Source organism: Pongo abelii, chromosome 18, assembly GCF_028885655.2.
Source record: "Pongo abelii isolate AG06213 chromosome 18, NHGRI_mPonAbe1-v2.0_pri, whole genome shotgun sequence".
NCBI lineage: Eukaryota > Metazoa > Chordata > Mammalia > Primates > Hominidae > Pongo > Pongo abelii.
Window position 1 is genome coordinate 54,813,028 of NC_072003.2, and position 22,253 is coordinate 54,835,280.

Consider the following 22,253-nt stretch of genomic DNA (forward strand, 5'->3'; position numbering starts at 1 on the left):
ACTGGAAAGAAGTGTGAAGAGGCCTCTGGGATGTGTGCAGTCTGTGAAATTCTTTGAGCTATCCATTTGTGATTTATATGATACATTTTTTACATGAATGTTACACCTCAAAAAAGATTTTAGCAATGTCAATCACAGACCCCACAGCAGACCTATGGAATCAGAATCTCTGGGAGTGGAAATTCAGGAACTTGCATTTTAAAAATCTCCCTTCTAAGTTTTTCTTAAGACTACTGGATTTTGAGAATCTTTGCTAAAGGAAGAGGATTAAATATTCTTCCAATGCCCAAGATTTCTTCAATTCTATTCTAACAATAAATATTTCTTAGAAAAGAAATTTTTGATTTTCTTGCATCATTTACCTTCTTCCTATTAGGAAAATGCACATAATTTTTTAGGTGCTGAGACAGAGGACTAAGAAATCAATGAAATAAAAATGCATACTTTAATATTTTTTCTTTAAAACTATTATCCTAAGGTGTCCTACATACTATAATTTATAAATATCTGGAACAGTGAAAACAATTTTATTGAGGCCTTGTAAAATATGGCAGGTGCTAGGACCTCATGGAACTCAGGTATCTTCAGTAGGATGTGAAACATCACATCATGGGGGCGTGGTGCAGTGTAAGCAGGTAAAGAAAAGCCAGTTCTTCCACATGTAAACTACTTGAACTCCATTTCATCTTTTTTCATACCATCTCTAAGATTGCTGCCGCATTTGCTTGTTAAACTGAAAGCATGTTTCTTGCAAAGGCTCTATTGGAAGGAGCAGATCGAGGTCTTGGAGAAGCTCTTGGAGACCTCTTTGGAGGAGGTGGTCAGAGAAGAGAAGGAGGAGGAAGAAATATTGGAGGGATAGTTGGAGGAATTGTGAATTTTATCAGTGAGGCTGCAGCAGCTCAGTATACTCCAGAACCGCCTCCCACTCAGCAGCATTTCACCAGTGTGGAGGCCTCAGAAAGTGAGGAAGTTAGGCGATTTCGGCAACAATTTACACAGCTGGCTGGACCAGACATGGAGGTGGGTGCCACTGATCTGATGAATATTCTTAACAAAGTCCTTTCTAAGCACAAGGATCTGAAGACTGACGGTTTTAGTCTTGACACCTGCCGGAGCATTGTGTCTGTCATGGACAGTGACACGACTGGGAAGCTGGGCTTTGAAGAATTTAAGTATCTGTGGAACAACATCAAGAAATGGCAGTGTGTTTATAAGCAGTATGACAGGGACCATTCTGGGTCTCTGGGAAGTTCTCAGCTGCGGGGAGCTCTGCAGGCCGCAGGCTTCCAGCTAAATGAACAACTTTACCAAATGATTGTCCGCCGGTATGCTAATGAAGATGGAGATATGGATTTTAACAATTTCATCAGCTGCTTGGTCCACCTGGATGCCATGTTTCGTGCCTTCAAGTCTCTGGATAGAGATAGAGATGGCCTGATTCAAGTGTCTATCAAAGAATGGCTGCAGTTGACCATGTATTCCTGAAGTGGGAACTGAGAAGTCAAGACCCTCCCTGGAGGACAAGACTGAAAACCTTGCCAAGCTGTATACAGTTGCTGATACCCTGTGCAACAGCTCTCATTTCCTGGCGAGCTTTTTCACAACCCTACATATTTCTGATCATGTGCTGCCTTTTACTGCTGAATTAAAACATATTTCATGAAAAATGTTCTGAGTGGTTTGTATATCAGCTTTTTGAGATTTGGATTTATATGGACTTACATATATATGGTGGGGAGGTTGTGGGGTAGAGTTCTAATGGAGTAGATTTTAAAAGGTATTGCTTATTTAGTGAATAAATTCCAAGGAGTAGGAACTTTATTATTGTTTTTATTGTTGTTAAGAATGAATTTTTTTAATCCTGGAATAAATCAAGAAAGCCCTCAGGAGATACATTTTCCATTTTAAAAAGTTGAGGAGAGAGGTTCAAAATCTGTTTTTCTTGTAATTTTATACCTGGTTTTTCCATTGTGTAAAAAAATGAAAAGTGCTTTTTAGGAAACTTATTTAACCGTAAAGAAACAGGTTCAAACAATGAAATTAAGCAGTTTTATATAAGCGTAGCATTTTTTTTTTAAAATGATGGAGCTACTATCTAAAATTCTAAAGTTCTTTAATTCTGTTTCTTTAGTAAAAAAAGCACATAGCAATTTTGTTTTGATACATTTGTAAAGAGAGTCAAAGACATTGAGGTATAAAACAGTATACTCATAGTTCAAAAATGTCTCTAGCTGCCTTAATGAATCAAAATGTTTGCTCTTACACGTACTTCATACAAAATCAGGCATGCCCTGTTGACGTTAGCCAGCTCTTGTCGTGTCTTGTCCTGCCTTAGAGCAAGGAAAATTCTTTTGTTCATCTTTGAAAACTACAGACAGGAAATAAGCAGCAAACAAAGAAAAACAAAAAAAGAAAAACACATGAACAGTAATCAGTTAAATGGAATGTAAACCAATATAGAGAACATATATTGCTGACTATTGCAATTGTTCTCAGCCCTGGCTGCAGTTTGGAATCACTGGGAGAGCTCTTTAGGAATACTAATACTTGAGTCTCCAAATATGTTAAATAAGACTCTTTAGAGGTGGGGCCCAGAGATGAATATGTTTAAAGCTCCCCAAGTGATCCTAATGATCAGCCAAGGTTGACAGCCTTGATTGCTTTGAAGTAGGGCCACCTCACAGTATTTTTCAAGCCTGTCTCAGCCAAAACTAAGGCCACGCAGGAGAGTCAGTGTTGCCAGCATTCAGGAGAAGGAAGATAGAAATACCAAGAAAATGCCACCCAAAAGCTGGGGTAGTTGTGCCTTTCTTGCGTACAGACCTTGGTTTGGCTTTATAATTTTGATAACAGGCTAATACAGCAGAGCAAACAGAATCCAGAATCCCGGTGCCAGTAGACACGGCTAGAGAGGCTACATTTGTAAGTGCTCGGTTCCTCTGTCTGCTATTCAATTGGTCTCTACCCATTCTGCTTCTCTGATTTTTAATGCGTTGTCTCTATCCCAGGCTACTTTGTAGGGTCATCCCGAGTTTACAGATAAATTCTTCCTTCCTCTTTGGACTCATTTAGAAGAAAGTTGTAACTATGAAAATGATGTAACTAGCCTGTTAACATCCCTCAGCTTCCTGTTAGAAATCCCCAGTGAAATGTGGAGAGGTTGGCTTTTGACCTTTGTGTTCACCATCATCACCATCATATAATATTTATGAAACACCACACACGTATAATTCTGAACTGAGCCAAGCACAGAGATCACATCCACTTTCCTCAAGGGACTTGTAATTTAACCTTGGTCTGGTGTGCTACTTAGACCAGGTGTGGTTACATAAGAAGGAGGCTGCTGCCAGCAACCACACATTAATAACAATCTCTCTATTTTAGAATAAGTCCAGGAATATGTTAGGCATGGTTGTAGTAAAGTAGCCAAGAAAGGGGAAAGCTGCCAGACATCTTTTAAGGTCTCAGAATATTAGGTTTATAATTTAACCTTTCCATAGGATGGTTGTGGAAAGAACAATGTAACCACATTTTTGTTCCTCACTTTACTGTAAATGTTTCATAAAAGTTAAAACAATCATCTCACACTAGGAGTGGTATTATTGCCCTTGCTTCTCAAGTTGAGGGATTACCTACTTTTACAATTCTCTTCCAGCATGCTCATGGAAAAACATCCCGAAATTACCTAAGTTTCTCTCCTTTTCTCTTCTGAATTTGTATAAGTAACCTCAGACATCAGAGTGGATACTAGAAACTAAAAAATCTGGACTTTTTCCAAGTAACCAAATATTTAGCATTGTGTAGAACCAATAGCCTAGCAAGTGATTGAATTCCTTAGTTTTCATTCAATATTTGATGTTTTAAAGGCACATTTTTAATGTTAGAAGCAATATTTAACTTGACACCTTTTTAAAAATTTGCCTGTTCTATATGCAAGACTATTTATAGCCTAAGATTTATATAAGATAATTCATATAACTCCATGCCACTACTTTCAAATTTCTGACATTAAGTAATTTAATCAATGTAAATTGAAAATCATACTCAGTGATAAAAATGTGAAATTATACATCTACATTTTTAAATTTCAAAAGATCCCATGTGATTTTGAAAAGTAACTTTATCTTGATATAATCCACTAAATTTTATAACCTATAAAAAAGGAAAAAGAATCATGTGCTCTGTAACTATGAACAGCAAACTTCCAGAAACATTCAAAATTTGTATGTGATCTTAAAGGTCACTTTAAAAATATTTCAGGTAGTGGTGCATGTGTTTTTAAAAGTTGGTTCATCTAGCTACCCCAGTCAGAAATCTTATCAGTACTGGCTAGGCATGGTAGCTCATGCCTGTAATCTTAGCACATTGGGAGGCTGAGGTGGACTGATTATTTTGAGCCCAGTAGTTCAAGACTAGCCTGGGCAACATGGCAAAACCCCGTTTCTACAAAAAAATTAAAAAATCCCCACAACTAGCCAAGCAAGTTGGTGCACACCTGTAGTCCCTGCTACTTGGGAGGCTGAGGCGGAGGATCGCTTGAGCCCGGGGGGTCCAGCCTAAGTGATATAGGGAGACCCTGTCTTGAAAAAACAATTATTTAAAAAAATCTTATCAGTAGTATTACACAACTACCCATATAGTGGGGACTTAAAAAATATTTGTGGAGGCACTTACAAAGTATGGATATTTAATGTGCCTACTGATCTTGAAGAACCTTCAGAATTGCTTTTTAAAAATATTTAAGTATATTAAAACAATTTTATTCCTAGAAAACTGGTTCAATTATGTATATGGGTAGAAATATGCTCTTAATCAGAATATTCAGTTAAATAGAATACTTCTTCCCATGCTTTTCTGTACAGCTCAGAATTTACTGTATTTTAATAATAATACTCCTTTGGATTTATAGAGTATCTCTGAAGATGTGAAGACTTTTTTCTGTTGGTTGCTGCCAAGTAAATTCTGTTTTATGTAAACGTTTTAAAATTATTTTGATGACACTGATTATCTCTCATTTACAAGGATGATATATTTCAGTTATAACATAAGAAAGAAAAATAGTCCCTCTTCTTGGGAGTTTATCATTGCAAAATGTATTCAAAACCATATCCTTAAATTTTACTAAACATAAAAAGTTATAAAGAGTATCTCATTCCACATGAATAAAGATGTTGAATAAATTCAACTATGGAACAACTGGAAGGAACTGACACCCGAGAATCAGACACATGAGAATCACCACTTATTTTTTGAAGAGTTTTAAGTGGACAATATTTGAACAAGTAGCCTAGAGCTTCCTGCTGGCCCTGAAAGCTGGTGTTGTGTGACCAAACAGATGAAAGGTGCTGGGGGGCCATGAGCTCACAGTGACCTTCCCTCACACACACTTCCATGCTTTTCTGATCCTGCTGACTTCCAGGAAAGGGATGGGGCGCACTGTCTGGAGTTTCCATGAGACCATTATCTTTTCTATTTGTACTTACCCAATGTAACTCCTTAGTTCTAACTCTGGACTTCTCTGGGCTCCAGATTAGGACAGGTTATGGAGGGATTATGGCCTCCCTCCAAAGAGCTGGTCTCTTTTGAAATGTGGCCCTGAAATATTTTCAAGTCTGGATATATTTTTATTAGGTTTATAATTCTTCCTGGGGACCTCAGTAGGTTTTAAAGAAAATAACTAAAGATTGTGCAATAATTCTTATCATGATACTGATTTGACATTTAAGAATTAAAAATAGTATATTTTGCTGTATAATTTTTATCTGTTTTGGGGTACATTTTATCAAGCTATTTGCTTTAGTAAGCAGCCAGATTATCTAAATTTTAATTGCAGCTATGGCAATAGTGAGTTTTGTGACCTCAAGAGAAACTTTTGTCTCATTTTTTTCATCGGTAAAATGAAGAAGTTGAATGGATGATTTATAAGATTCCTTCCAGTTCTAAATTTTGTTATTCTGAATTTGGAATCTTAACAGTATGTTGATTTACTAATCCAATAATATAATCTCTCAGAATAATTTCCATGCTGCTTTTTCCTTCACATTATTAGGATGAAAAGATTCATATACCCTCTCTTGTGATCATCAAGATTCTGCTTTAACATTCTTTGTCATTCAAAACCACTCATATGTTAACGAAATTAGGGGTCCAGAATGTTACCTTGTTCTGTGACTAGTGGTAATGTTAAGAGTTTGTCACATTTCTATTTCTCCATCTGCAAAATGACTTAATGATGCTTCCTGACAAGTGTTACACATAGGGTTTGGTAGTATAGATAAAAACTGGATATCTCACAATAAAGATACAACATAAATTCAAAGGAGTATTTCCAATTATACAGACAATCTGTGATAGTAACTTCAGTGTCCAGAAATCATTCTTGGATCTGTTCTTAAGAACTTCTATTTAAGACTTCCATGTTGCTTAGTGGAAAAAGCTAATTGCAGAAGAAATGTATCTATGTTGAGCAATAAAGCCATGGTTCAAGAAGCTCCTCAACCTGTAAGGTTCAGTAAAAACAGCCCTCCAGAGTGCATAAGAAAATTAAGTGGTGGTGGCAAAGAAGGAAATGATTTCCTTTAATACTCTGCCTTCTCTGAAACTTCTGGAGTGATGAAATGTAGATATTGACTGTGGCGCTGGTTACCATGGTGTATACATTTATCAAAACACATCAAACTAAGCTCGGTGTGGTGGCACATGCCTGTAGTTACAGCTCCTTTGGAGGATGAAGTGGAAGGATCTCTTGAGACGAGGAGTTCAAGCCTGTAGTGCGCTTATGGTCATGCCTATGGATAGCCACTGCACTCCTGCCTGGGCAAGAGAGTAAGAGCATATCTTTAAAAAAACCAAAGACCAAAAAACACATCAAACTGTACATTTAAAATGGTTGCATTCGGTTGAATGTAAATGTAATCAACACGAATAAAGCTGATTAAAGAAAAGGAAAAACAAAAAACAAAACAAAAAAAAAAACAGCTCTCTGACAGACTGGTAATCAGACAAAAGAAAGTCAGATGACCTGAATGTTTGTTTCAGGAATAAACCTTGTTCCTTTAGGGAAATCTTGAAACCTCTGTTTCTACCTTCTCTGGTGGGAAAACGAGATTAAATTATTACTCCTTTTAGTTTCCACCCTGCAGTAAGATAAAGTAATATGGTGAAAATGATTCTTAACTTTTTAAGTTTTGGTTGCTTTGAGAAGCTAATAAAAGCTACATTTTTCTCTAGAAAGATGTCATAAAAATTGCATACCATTTCAGGGGCTTCACAGCCCTTCCTTCTCCAAATTCATCCATAAAACTCCAGCAAAGAATTCTTGCCTTAGTGTTTTAAAGTGAAAGTTCTATGAACCTAGACTAGTAGGTAAGGGTAGATGAGAAAAAGTTGTGTTTGTTTTTGTTTTTTGTTTTTTGTTTTTTGTTTTTCTTAGCCCCTGTCTCTGTGCCTCGGAATGAGAATACATTGTTACACAAAGGAAACAGCCCTTGCTTTTAAGAAACTTTTGATTGAAGCGTGGATACTTCATCACAGATGATTATCATACTCTTGTTGTGTCAAATATTATTATTAGTCTATCAAATTAAGTACTGCCCTAGCTTTGTTGTTACTAGTTCATAGTTTATCTGAGAATTTATCACTTGAAAATTTTGCTGCCAAAATAATTCTAACACCTGGTATTATAATCAAGTACTTACTTACAGTTCTCTTTCTTTCTCCCTCCTCATACCCTCCCTCCACCTCTCTATCTTTTTCTAACACTTCCATCTCATTTGTCCCTTCTCCTCTACTCCCTCTTTCTTTTTTAGTTCTCTGTCTGGCCTCTCTTCCTTCAGTCCTCCCTACTTTCTACCTTATCTCTATCTCTCTTCCTTTTCTCCTAAGCTTTCTTCTCTCCATTTTCATCTTCTTAGTGCTCCTGTCTAGGTAAACAGTTAATGTATAGGGAAAACTCTGTATTTAGTCAGCCCGAATTACAATGATCAATTTCTTCCTTTATATTGCCATCAGGAAATGCCTCCTAAGGTGTATTATACTAGTTATGCTTTATTTTCATTGGCTTAGAAGTATAAGATCTTCTGGGGTGATGTCCCCCAGGGCTATTAAAGTTGCCCAAGTTTGCTTCAGTTACTCCTGGTTTACTGCAGATTAAGCCTGGAAGGAAGAAAAAATGTAGCTGTGATTATTGCCCTTTTTATTTTCTTTCATTTTCCACATGTGGAAGATTGCTTAGTAACTCCTTAGGACCCTTAATGACCCTTTGGTGTTGGTCTTTGTGGTAGGACCACCAGTAATGGTGGAATGAACACTTCACTTCCACAAAGGATGAAACTCATAGGTCCTGCCTCCCAGAGGGGCTCCCATCATGGCAAAGCTGAGCTCAAGAACCTACACTGGGTGCCATAGAGCCATGATAAATGGCCCCAGTCATAAAAAGTTTATATTTATTGCTGAACAGAAAATATATTTTTCTTCCTTCTTGGGAATAGTTGGGCTACTTGCTTACTGTTCCTTCTCAGTGAGACTTTTCTCCAAATAGTGAATGATGAGGTTGAGCTATAAGACATACCTGAATTTTGTCTTGTAGTAGGATTAATAGTAATTCCACTAGTGGCCCTCCTAATTGATTTATCCCATCCTTTCACAGAACCATGATGGCAGCATCGACTTCCGAGAGTATGTGATTGGCCTGGCTGTCTTGTGCAACCCTTCCAACACAGAGGAGATCATCCAGGTGGCATTTAAGGTACTGTCAGCCCCATTGAAAGCATCTTGGTCTGCCTTGTAAACAAGTGTTGACTCTAAGTGTATTATTTGAAAATCAGTGAATCTATTACGTGATTTTATAGATCTGCTGTGACATGTACAGGACAATAATGTGATTAAGTCAGTTGCTACTAAGAATAAAGAAAACACAAGCATTTATTTAAGCAAAAAGTCTCTAGAAGTAGCCTAATTAACAGCATCAAGATTGAAGAGCAGGAGATTTCACAAGCTAACTTAAAAAATTATTTCTTTTCAGCTTCCCCATTTTGAAGCCCCAAAGGGAAGTTTATAAATAAACACCACCTGTCACTAGTCATCCTAATTCACTCTCTGGAAAGTTCTGATCTATCGTTATTTTCTCATTCTGTATGTCAGTGATATTTTCAGTGGTACTTTTTCTAATAAAATTTGTTTTGTCATTGTGGCATCAGGTGAACACCATCATAAATGTCCCAAGTTCCTACCCCTCATGTCTTCCTGTAGTATCATATATATTTTCACAGCAATACAGAGATCTAAACTGGGAGCAGATGAATAAAATTCATGTCCCTGGTTCCCACAGAGCTTGATGAAAGTTTGAATTTTGAAGACTATTTACTTACAAGTGCAAAACAAGAGGGAGGGAAGAATACATTCCCAAAATGTGTGTTCTGTTCTGAGAGTAAAGGGGCTTCATCTAATCAGTATGTTTAAATATGATACTCCCTTTTAGTTCTAAGGTCGTCTCTCAAGTAAAAGAGAAACTTCATTTCTCTCCTTGTCTTGCTAAGCTATGTATATTGGCTCTTGTTGTACAGCCACGTAGTTTCCTTGCTTTTGTCCGGCAGGAGAGCTGCAGACCTTCTCTGTTTCTGTTTTCTACTCATCTCTTCCTGACTTTCTTGGAGAAGAATGTCTCCCTGCAATTCCAAGAAGTCTTTTCCCCCTCTACTATCTAGAAAGACTTTCTTCTTCCAAGAGTTCTTTCTTATGTCTTAGAGGCCAATTGGGATAAGCCTTAGGAATTTTCATGTGCACTATCATTGACAGAAGAGCCCCTGAGTTTACTTTTTATTTTAGATTGGTTTAAACTGAGTTAACTGCTAGGCTTATAAAGAACCTAAATGGTTGATGCTTAGCAGATGGTCATAAGGCAAGGGCCAGACTTTTTCCAAAGTTTAAACCCTTCAGCTTTTACAGACGTATTCATCATAAAACCTAAAATTACAACATAGCTAACTTATTCTGATCTAGATATTTCTGTTTCTGTTTGGGGATTGTACGTGTAACTGTAAGTTTAGTTGAGCAAATGGTCATTTTTGGTTTACCAATGAAAGACCTAATATAAAATTTGGCCTTTAATCACAGTAATTACGTTTTGAAAGAAGCTGTGAGATTTTTATCTAGCCTAGACCTTGGTTTGGGGAAGGGGAAGGGAAGAAAGGAGGGCTTAAAACTATAATTAGCTTTTTTTTTCAGTAAGACAAGAATTATGCTTTACATTGGTTATTTTTTAACCCTCTTTTTCAAATGTGTTTTATGTTTTGGAAGTATTTTTGCATACTTTTTATTTAGTAGTATCCTTTTACATATAGGATTCTTTTACGTACTTTTATTTGGATAGCACTTCACAGTTAATTTCCCATCTTTTATCTCATTTCACCTTCACAGTGACACTTAGAGTTAGAATATTAGTCAAGATTCTTCATTTGCAAGCAATAAGATAGACTGGCTGACTGATGCCAAAGTGGAATTATTTGTAAGGCCAGGGAGTAGACTCAAGGGAAAACTCACAGCCAGGAAGCTTCAGAGGTCCTGGCTGCAGGAACAGCCTTACAACCTCCCTGGCCACTGCAGTTAAAATGAGCAAACTCCAACTCTGTTCATAATGCACATTTCAGGGAGGGTCCAGCTGGTCTTGGGCCATGTGCTTGATGGGAAAGACAGAATGTTTTCATTAAGATTCCACATTATTCTGTGCAATGGGGAGATATCAGTCCCCATTTCAAAGGAAACTGAGGTGTTAAACTTTCTACCAGAGTCTAGATCATGCATGTGGTTTACCTTAGATCTAGGAACTTTGTAGTGGGGAGTGACGAGTAAGTGAGGGAAATTGAAGAGTTTAGAGAGGGGAGTTATGGCAAAGGACACATATAGAGGAAGTAAAAGTCTTTAGTATGGACCATGTAAAAGGAACTTATACAGAAGTGAGAGACACCAAAGCACCAAACCTGGCAAGAATTTAGACTGTTTAGATGAGTTGGTGCAAACTGTTTAGAAATGGAAAGCCTCTGAAGAAAGCTTAGAGCTTGTGAGGAGGGAGCTATGACTGAGTCCTGGCAATTACTGCGTCAAGTCCAAGGCGCATGAAGAGCCTGAGGTCTACAGTTTGTGAAAACAGATGTCGATTCACTTTTCACTTTCCAACTATTGTATCCCCTAACTAGGCACTGAGTGGTAAGAAATGGACTTGAAGCCAGAGCTTTGTCTGCTGGGGCAACAAATCTCAACTTCAAGTTATATTTTTTTGTCCTCCTACACTTTAGGGACCATTAAAACATGATTCAGTATTTGCTTATTATTTTTTTCATGGTTATCACCTCTTATCTAATACCTGTTTTTCTCTGTTTTTGATCTTGTATTTGGTCAGAAGTAGAAATCTCAACATCAGGAACTCTAGATATTATCTGCCTGGATTTGGATGCCCCCCTTACTACTTGCAAGTGGTGTGACCTTGGGAAAAGTTACCTAACTTCCTTGTGCCTCAGCTTTCCCATCTGTAAGACAGGACTAACAGTGGCACCTACCATAAGACTATTGTGAGGGTTGAGTGAGTTAATACATGTAAAGTGATTTGAACACTTTTGATCAGTGCTTATAAAAAGTAAGTACTCATATCATTAAAAATTCTTAAGACCCAGGAGAGGATTTTGAGTACGGAATATTGTCCATCAGTTATCCTTATTTTGCTGCATGACTTTCAGTCTACCCAACTCTACTGCCTTTTCCCATCCTCCTAAACCATATTCAGTCTCTCCCTTCCTAAAATAACCTCTTTTGTGCTTGGATACTACCCCGATTATCTCTTTCCCTTTGTTTCATAATTTCTTAAAATGAAGAGTCCATATTTCTTGCCTCTGCTTTTCACTTATATTCATCTCTTGATTCCCATTACCATCTGGCTTCTGGTCACCTGAAATTGTTTACTAAAGTCATCAGGATCCTCTAATAATCAAATCCAACAAATGGTTTTGCTTCTTGCTTGGCCTTCCTATGGCATTTTGCTCTGTTGGCCCTTACCACTGTTAGCATCTCTTCCTCTTTCCTGAACACACCCCCTTAGCTTCTAAGATGCATGCTCTTATTTCTTGGTTCTCCTATCTGGCTGCTGCTTCTAAGCCTTTTCTGTCAGTTCCTCTTCACTATTCATACCTCAGCTGTTGCCGTTCCCAGGACTTTGCTTTACTTTTTGCATTCTCTACAGATAAGCTCAAACATAACCATAGTTTCCATTCTTACCCAAATTCATATCTCAAGACTCATCAGTTTCCTAAACTGATATTCTGAATCTCTTCTTTACTCCTGGCACCTCTGATTCAAATTTAACCTATCTAGGTCTAATTCTTGATCTCATTTGGCACTTGTTCTGTTTTCCCACTTTGGTTTATGTAATCAGCTTTCACCCAGTTGCCTAAACTAGAAGATATCATTTTTACTTCGGACCATTCCATCACTACAGACCCCTTATTGATATGCAAGTCTTGTCTTTGCTTTTTATGAATTCTATCCCTTCGTATCCTTCCTGCTTCTCAAACCCAGACTCTTAATTGGTTTTCCTGCCTCTGGTTTTATCAACCTCTTGCTCCCAATTCATCCTCCATACTCTGCCTCAAAGTTTTCTCAGTTCTCATAGGATCACACCACCTCCACTCCCATTATAATCCTGCAGGATTTGGTGAGGAATTATACACCCACCATGATCTAATTCCTGTTTGTCTCTATCTCCTGACTGGAGCCCCAGGCAATCACTTGCCATTCTTTGTATATTCTGGGAACTTCTCTTCATGTTCTAAGACCCAATTCAAATGTCAACTCCTATGAAGCCTTCTTGGACCTCTCTGGGTAGGATTCATTATGTTCCCCATGGAGATCCCCTGTCCCTTTGTACTATGGACCATTGGTATAGCTCCTGTTTTAATCCTGTCTCTCTCAAACACCAAGCTACAAGTGTTGTGAGAGTAGTAGAGATGATACTTTCTTAATATACATTTTTCTAGCCCATGCCACAGTAGATGTTTGAATTATTAAAGACTTTATTTTCCAAGATTATTCCCTACCACTATGACCCTGAGGGAGCTAATTCTTACATTTTATTTTCTTCAGCTGTTTGATGTTGATGAGGATGGCTACATAACGGAGGAAGAGTTCTCCACCATTCTACAGGCTTCCCTTGGAGTGCCTGACCTTGACGTTTCTGGTCTCTTCAAGGAAATAGCCCAAGGGGACTCAATTTCCTATGGTGAGTAGGCAATCTGGCCTCCTGACTTAGTTTACAAGGAGGACATCCAGAGTATGGACTGATGCTCAAGAGTACTGTTTCTCTTAACTAATTACATTAATAATAGACATAATAGTAATAATGATGACCACAGTAATAATGGTAGTAATGGCATAATAGTAATAGCTAATTATTGAGGACTTCTATACTAGGCAGTCTTCTAAACATTTTATATATATTAACCCATTTAATCTTTATAGCAAGCCTATCTAATCGGTATTCTTAATTATTCTTATTTTACTAAGATACAAAGACTTTAAGTAACTTATCTAAGATAATTCAGCTAAAGAACATCAGAGCCACAATTCAAAAACCAAAACAGTTTGGCTTTGGAGCCTGCACTATTGACTCTACACTTTAGTGATCTCTGCTGTCAGTGTGGCCAGGCAAAACTGAACAAGTAAACCAAGTAGGTTGCAACTATAGTAAAGGAACATGGATTGAGGCACCAACAATAATAGTAGCTAAACGATTTATTGATGTTTACTATTAGTGACCTATGTAACTTTTCACATTCCTTGTCTCATGCCATCTTGTAAGCAATTCCTGTGAGTTAGGGTCTATCATGGAGAAAGATCTTGTGGCAAAGTGGCAGGTCTATCCATCAGTAACTGTCTTTTCTCTTGATGGCTCAAGTCCACCCATCAAAACAAGTTGCACTGGACTGAAGCTTCTCTATATTCACAGTGCAGTTGTTGAGAAACACACCTCAATGGAGAGACCAAGATAATTGTTTCCCCGTCTTGGGTTTGGTGGTGGTCATGGATGTCAGGCTGGCTTATCTTCCCCAGTCTTTCCCCTGAGACTGGATGGAGACTCCTCTTTAATTACTCTTTCCTTATGGTGTTCAAGAGTTTCAGCTTGTTAACTTTCATGGGATGGGAAAAGTAGATCACATACTTCTCTTACTGTCTGTTTTTAATTACTGTCATTTAGGTAATTAAATGCCTAGGGCACTTAATCTATTGAGTTCATTTAAAAATAGGATAAAATGGGAAGTATAAATACTGAGATGAAACTTATGAGTCATAAATTCAAGTGTACTAATTCTTCTCTGGCTATTTTCATAAGTAAGACTATTACTCTAAACTACTAAATTTTGAAAAACTATTTGGAATAACTACTTCAATGGAAGCTAATACTAAAAATGATTTGTAGATAGCCATAATAACCTGTTGATTTAAGTAATTTTTCAGGGAAATCTGCTTTGTTTTTTTGGAGTACAACCTTTTTCTATGCAGAATACAGAATATCTCCCCTTTCCCGATATTAGGCAAATCTGCTATTTTTTTCAAGAATGTTTGAAGTATTTAAGTATAATTTTGTTTAAAAAGTAGATATTGATATCTGTCATCAATGTGACCATTTAGATTATTTAAATGTGATCCTTTAATTCAGGGGTTCCCAACCCTTAGGCCATGTACCGGTACTGATCTGTGGCCATTAGGAACGGAGTTACACAACAGGAGGTGAGTGGCAGGCAAGTGAGCATTAGAGCCTGAACTCCGCCTCCTATCTGATCAGTGGAGGCATTAGATTCTCATAGGAGTGCATGAACCCTATTGTGAACTGCACATGTGAGGGATCTAGGTTGCACGCTCCTTATGAGAATCCAATGCCTGATGATCTGAGGTTGAACAGTTTCATCCTGAAACCATCTCCCCAATCCCCTTTACCATCCATGGAAAAATTGTCTTCCATGAAACCAGTCCCTGGTGCCAAAATGGTTGGGGACTGCTGCCTTAAATTACTTTATTTTCAGTTTTCCATTATCTAAATTAATGCTCAAATTCCACATAGAGTCAATCACAGGACTTCCAGAAATGAGTTTCTCTTTAATGCCACTGACATCCCAACAGAGGATCTTGATCTTTTGGCCATAGCACAAGTCTTGAAATTAAAGTTCTTGGTTTCAGTAGATCAACTGTCATGCTCACTTATCTTCAAATTCACTTAAGTCTTCTATGTGTCTCCGTCATTGAAACAGACTCATGTAGATTAAACTTTATTTATTTTTATTTTTTTCTATAATGTATCCCTAGAAACAAGAACTTTTATTTTGGAAGTTAAAAAAGAACAGTTAGTAGTTTGCCTGATTTAGAAATAAAAAGTGGTTTATTAATGCAAAACAACATTGCAATTGCAAATAATGATTTGGATTCAATCTGGTGACTTCCTCATCACTAAGACCTGTTCGTTTATTTGTTTTTTTGAGATACGGTCTCACTCTGTTGCCCAGGCTGGAATGCAGTGGCATAATCAGAGGTCACTGCAGACTAAGACCTATTTTTATATTCAAGAGTTAGGTAGCCTAATGTGTCATGAAGCAGACCCTTGCTTATCAGAGGATTTTTTAAAAGTAAATGGATAGAAATAGGACATTTAGTTAACATTATTTTATTATGGAGCCAAATGGCAGCTAATCCAAAGACCATGCTATCTTTGCTGTAATAAGCTCAATAAAGTTTTATCCACCCAAAAGAAGAGAATAGAAGGATTTCAAAATAGAAGACAGAATAATATTTCAGAAACTCCAGGTTACTGGAGGATTGAGGTTCAAGTCCTGATAGTTAACTAAGTAAGCCTTCTATAGCCCTATCTCAGCTTCTAAAACACTTGAGATAAAAAGAACTCCTCTACTTGGAGGTCTTGTGGTATGATTATTATATATTGTACACTTTCCTATCCATTATTGATTATAAATCAAGGCTCAGCTTTTTAAGACTGTATTTTTCTGTACCAAGTTAAGGGCTCAAATGGTTTTAAAAACCAGTTACAGAAAGTGGTGGGTAATATAATTTTTTAAACATTTTTTAAATTGCTAGAAAGAACAAAAATGCAGAAAACGAAATAAAACATATAAAGCACAATGAAGTTTTATAAAGTGAACACCCGTGTAACTACCATTCAAGTCAAGAAATAGAGCTTTTCCACAACTCCAGAAACCCCTGTGTGCCTTTTCCCAACCACACCCCTACCTCTCTCTTAAAGAAGGGGGTTGTTATCCTGACTTAAAAAGGAATCTCTGCCTTGCTTTATTTTACTTTAACAGTTCACCCCTAAAGTATGTATCTTTAAATATTAAATTTTAGTTTTGTCTAAGTTTTTGGACTTTATATAAATAGACTCATACAATTATGTGTTACTTTATATCTTGCTTTTTTCATTAAACATTATGGCTTTAAGATTAATCCACATTCTTACTACATAGCTGTTTATTCATCTTCATTGCCATATGGCCTTATGTTCCATGAGTATGACACAATTTATTTATGCATTTCTACTGTTGATGGACATCCAAGTTGTTTTTATTTTTTATCTATTATAAATAGTGTTGCTGTGAACATTCTCATACATGTCTCTCAGAGCACAATATGCACAAATTTCTCTAGGATATATAACTCAGAGTAGAATTAATGGGTCAAAGAGTATGTATATCTTCAGCTTGACCAGATAATGGAAAAACTATCTCCCAAAGTGGTTGTACAACTTATATTTTCATCAGCAATATTTGTGTGTTGGGTAGTAGAATTTTGTAATAATTGCATTATTAGAGTCATTTATTAATCTGCATCATGCCGAAAGAAGATTCACCCCAACTTATTGGATTTTTTTCTTTCTCTTCTAGAGGAATTTAAAAGTTTTGCCTTAAAGCATCCAGAATATGCTAAGATATTTACAACATACCTAGACCTCCAGACGTGCCATGTGTTTTCATTACCAAAAGAAGTCCGGACAACCCCCTCCACCGCCAGTAATAAAGTCGGCCCTGAAAAGCATGAAGAGAGTACCTCAGACAAAAAAGACGACTGAAAGCAGTATTTCCAATAAGGAAAACACAGTAGCTTTTGCTTGAAATTGTAAAGGCACTTATTGATAATACTTTTAATGTGTTGGTAATGATGTTTAAAATTGAAAGATTTTAAAAATAAAAATGATAGATTTTCTTACTAAAAATGTTTTTATTAATCTTGCTTTTATTGGAAAAAATCAAGCAATATTTCTTTTTCTTTTGTGTTATATTGTACTTTACTGATTCATTTACTGGTGATACATATGTTTTTATGGATTTTCCAGTTTAATTTGCATATACAAATGAATGCAATGGTCTTACTATTGGTGAGCATTGAGCAACACCGTATAAAGTTTTAAAAATATAAACACTTTTTAATCTACTTTCCTCTAAAAATCAATAATATTCTATTATTTCTAATCATTTTCCATTTGGGAAATAACAATGAAGAATCTGAGAATTTTACATCTATAACTTTACAGATTCATTTTTCCATTTAAATTTCAGTTTCTTGGATCACTGAATATGGGAAGGGAGAGCTTCACTAATTAGACGCAGCTTCTTAAGAACTTATATTCTCTTTAACATACATCTCTATTGTAGTTTTTTTGTTTTGTTTTGTTTTTTGAGATGGAGTCTTGCTCTGTCACCCAGGCTGGAGTGCAGTGGTGCAATCTCGGCTCACTGCAACCTCTGCCTCCTGGGTTCAAGTGATTCTCATACCTCAGACTCCCAAGTAGTTGGTATTACAGGTGCCCACCACCACACCCGACTAATTTTTGTATTTTTAGTAGCCATGTGGTTTTGCCATGTTGGCCAGGCTGGTTTCAAACTCCTGACCTCAGGTGATCCACCCACCTCAGCCTCCCAAAGTGCTGGGATTAAAGGCGTGAGCCACCGTGCCCGGCCTATTGTAGATTTTCTTAACTACTTGCTAAGGAAATCATATCCTTTTACATGAACTACAGGTTTAGCACTCTGTTTTAAGAAAACTGCTATGGCCAGAGGGTAAATGGGAATTGCCTTATTGAAGGTAACATTGATTGCCTAATGAGAAAATGAATTGTTTGCCACAGAGTTGAATTTAATTTGAGTTAGATAGTTCAGAATATAGCACTTGCCCTATAAATGAATTAGATTTGTTCTATTTATATAATATTAGAATTAATATATTATCATGTAAGTGGGAATTTTATTTTGTTAAGTGGACTCTCAAATTTTAGAACTTGTGTGAAATATCTCCCAGAAAACACAAAAGGTTTCAAGGTATCACCTAAAGCTAGGGAATCAACAAACGTACTTTATTAATGCAACACCACAATTTAAGCCCCAGGCAGGAATCCAACAGTAACATTTTTCCTTTAGGTTAAGCAATAATTTTTTTGAATTGTCATTTTTAATGGGTCTCATACATGCATATTGCTAATATCATTCATGTTTGAGATTTTCAACAAAGAACCAATTTATTAATATAATGTACAAAAATAGTTGGTTCATTTTCTGAATTCAGTCTTTGAAATAAAACTCCTTGTTTTGGCTGTGTTTCTGAATGTATTGGTGATTCACCCCCAAGCTAATTTTTTAAAGTCATTTTTGAAGTTGGGAAGTCTCATGAGAGATGTTGAAGTATGTATTTAATCAAGAGTCATGATTTCCAACCAGTTTTACATATTAAGCAGTTAGTGTTCTAATTTAATGGATAAATGTGTGTTTGGATAATTAAATACCTAAAAATTTTATCCTTAAGTATATGTAATTATTTGCCTCTTACATGTCTTAAAGCTATTTAAACAAGGTGTTAAATGAGCCAAAACAATTGTTTAAGTAATTAGAGTAGTACATTTTTATAAGAGTGTCTGTCATATGCAATGAATGTATGTAATACTAAAAAATCATGACTACTTTTATCAAAGAAAAACCACACATTAATCCTATTAATCATGAAAGCGTAGCATTGTAAATTAAAGGTTTTCTTTGAGGCTCTTGAAAGTGATCCCATTGCTTTCCTGTTTTAAAAATATTTTATGCTCTTTATTTCCACTTCTGTGAATGTGATACTTCTATTTTGTGATTATGTTACTGAATAAACAAACTTGCTACATAAAATTCTTACCAATTAAAAAAATTCTGATTCTGCCATTCTGTCTCAAATGTAATATACCCTTTTAATATCATGTTTACATATTTATGAATCATTAATCATTTTTGTTTGCATTAAACTTTATGAAATGTCAGAAATGATTTTACTCTAATGAAAAACTCAAATTTTGCCCAAAGTAGCAATATTCTTAAAGATGTTGAATTTTGACTGGTTGAATTTTATACAGTAACACACAAGTCGTGATCATCAATATTATTGCAGACCAGGACTCTGCTTATATGCCTTGCTAACAAAGATTTCTTTCACAGAGGCTTTTCTCCTCTTAAGATTTAAAGTAAGAATTACATTTTATTAAGTCAGTTAAATGCACCATGGTTTCATATAGTAATATAAAAAAACTCTTTGAAGTGAGAAATATTATATCCTAAAACCTCTATACCATAAAAATTCAATTGAAAGAATTCTGTTGAAGGATAATGACATACTGACTGCTTATAGACCAAGTTGCTTGCATTATGTATGTTTAGTCCTCCTTTGCCACTGCTTTTAGAGCCTTGGAAGGCTAAGCGTGATAGTAATGCTAGCTCTAATGGATATTTAAAGGAGACTGCCTCGCTTTTAGAAGACATCTGGTCTGCTTTCTGCATAAGGCACAGCAGTAAAGCTCTCTGATTCCCAGAATCAAGAACTCTCCCCTTCAGACTATTACCGAATGCAAGGTGGTTAATTGAAGGCCACTAATTGATGCTCAAATAGAAGAATATTGACTATATTGGAACAGATGGACTCTCTACTACAAAAGTCTTTGGGTATTTGTTTCTTATATAGAAAATGCTAACATGAATAGAAAGATACTGGTACAAGACCATTCCCGGGAAAGCAGACATATTTACATTTTTTTCCTTTTCTGCTCATTTGAATGAATGAACTCAATTTTTTGTTAAATTGTTATATCAGAGTGACAAATAAGTGCTATGCCTTGATAGAGGTGAAGCTCTTCACATATATTCAAAATACATATCACAAACTTTGGTAAATAGGATAGTAATCTGAAGAACTTTTGCCCTTTTTACCCCATTTACTGTAACTCTTGTTTCTAGGTAATCGTTCTCAACAAACTTCTCAAGTGTCTGTGTAACAAGCAACATGTTCTAAAAAATTGTCTCCATTGCACTTCAACAGCCAGCTCCCTATTTTTGATAACGTATTAACTTTATTATTTTCTTATTATTTTAAAAGAATCTATGCACATTAGCAAAATTTAAAAGGTAGAGAAAAATATAAACAGAAAAAAGTATGTTTACTTCTACCACACTAAATCAACTATTATCAGTTTTATACATATTTTACTCCATCTTTTTTCAAAGTTTCTTACATTTTCAAAATAATAATGTGTATATGCTGTTTTATATCCTACTTTTTCACTTACAGCATCACATTGTCCAATGTCATTAAAATTCTCTGTGAATGTAAATTTTAAAAACTGTATCTACTGTTTTTTAGAAATCTGTAACAAGCTATGTGTAATCATTCTTCTAATATTAAACATATTGTGTCCGGAATTTATTTCTTCTGGTGGGTTCTTGGTCTTGCTGACTTCAAGAATGAAGCGATGGATCTCACGGTGAGTGTTACAGCTCTTAAAGGTGGCGCGACCGGAGTTGGTTGTTCCTCTGGGTGGGTTCGTGGTCTCACTGACTTCAAGAATGAAGCCACGACTTCGCAGTGAGTGTTACAGCTCTTAAAGTTGGTGCGGACCCAAAGAATGAGCAGCAGCAAGATTTATTGTGAAGAGCAAAAGAACACAGGTTCTACAGCGTGGAAAGGGACCCCAGCAGGTTGCCACTACTTGCCCAGGTGGCCAGCTTTTATTCCCTTATTTGGCCCCACTCATGTCCTCCTGATTGGTCCATTTTACAGAGTGCTGATTGGTCCATTTTTACAGAATGCTGATTGGTGCATTTACAATCCTCTAGCTAGACAGAAAAGTTCTCCAAGTCCCCACCCAACCCAGAAGCCAAACTTCAGCTCTCAATATGAGTTTGATTTTCATTTGGGATCTATTAAAAAATCCAACTCAATATTCCATAGTAGTTCATAATTAGAAATAGTTTGCTAAAACTTACTGAGAAATCTGCTGAAGATTTTATAATTATTAAAATTGGGTTTAAACTACTTTTATTACAGGAAAAATTTGATATTGTTATTATAGATTACATGGAGTATGGTAATTTTAACCATAACTTAACGTGAAGGTAATTTTATGTGAAGTTAACAGGTTCATGTCTTTTAAAGGTGAGTAGATTTCATCTTTTCAAAATATTTTTTTCCTTTGTAAAAGTAACAGACAACAATTATTACAATAAGCAATAATAATTATAATGGCTACCTATTTGGAATGCCTACCATGTATTAGTCATTGTGCTAAGTGATGTATAGGCATCTCATTTACAGTTCAACTCATTTGAACCTCAATGAAGAATAGTTATGTTTGTCCCTTATTTTATTTAACAAAATTTAAAACTATTTCTGAGTCACTCATTAAATGACAAAGCTTAAATCAAATTTTGTCTGATTGTAAAGGCCATACTTTTAATCATTGTTTTATAATCATTTATATAAATGCTGTTGTTTTATAATCATTTATATAAAACAACACAGCTGCCTGATTTATAGAATTTATAGATTTAACTTCTGCCATATATTTTCTTACCGATGAATGATATATATCAAATGTTGACTTAGATTTTTTTTTCTTTTTTTTATTATTATTATTATTATTATTATACTTTAGGCTCTATGGTACATGTGCACAGCGTGCAGGTAAGTTACATATGTATACACGTGCCATGCTGGTGCGCTGCACCCACCAACTCGTCATCTAGCATTAGGTATATCTCCCAATGCTATCCCTCCCCCCTCCCCCCACCTCACAACAGTCCCCGAAGTGTGATGTTCCCTTTCCTGTGTCTATGTGTTCTCATTGTTCAATTCCCACCTATGAGTGAGAATATGCGGTGTTTGGTTTTTTGTTCTTGCGATAGTTTACTGAG

The 22,253-nt window shown here is 36.1% G+C and overlaps 2 protein-coding genes across 2 annotated transcripts in view; both read left to right on the forward strand.

Moving 5' to 3' along the window:
• LPCAT2 (lysophosphatidylcholine acyltransferase 2) overlaps positions 1-19,238 on the forward strand; it is an 81,325-nt gene extending 62,087 nt beyond the window's left edge. Inside the window, exons 12-14 of the mRNA XM_024233917.3 lie at positions 8,651-8,749; positions 13,132-13,267; positions 16,935-19,238. Coding sequence (XP_024089685.1) covers positions 8,651-8,749; positions 13,132-13,267; positions 16,935-17,119 — 420 coding nt within the window. The 3' untranslated portion in view covers positions 17,120-19,238. The remainder of the gene's footprint in view (positions 1-8,650; positions 8,750-13,131; positions 13,268-16,934) is intronic.
• Positions 307-3,994, forward strand: CAPNS2 (calpain small subunit 2). Its single transcript, XM_054533927.1, has one exon. It carries the CDS (start codon positions 742-744, stop codon positions 1,486-1,488), a length of 747 nt encoding a protein of 248 aa, XP_054389902.1. The 5' UTR covers positions 307-741; the 3' UTR covers positions 1,489-3,994.
• Positions 19,239-22,253: the final 3,015 nt, after the last annotated feature.

Excerpts from the sequence above, each read along its gene's own strand:
- CAPNS2 (XM_054533927.1), top strand. The coding sequence starts at position 742 with ATGTTTCTTGCAAAGGCTCTATTGGAAGGAGCAGATCGAGGTCTTGGA.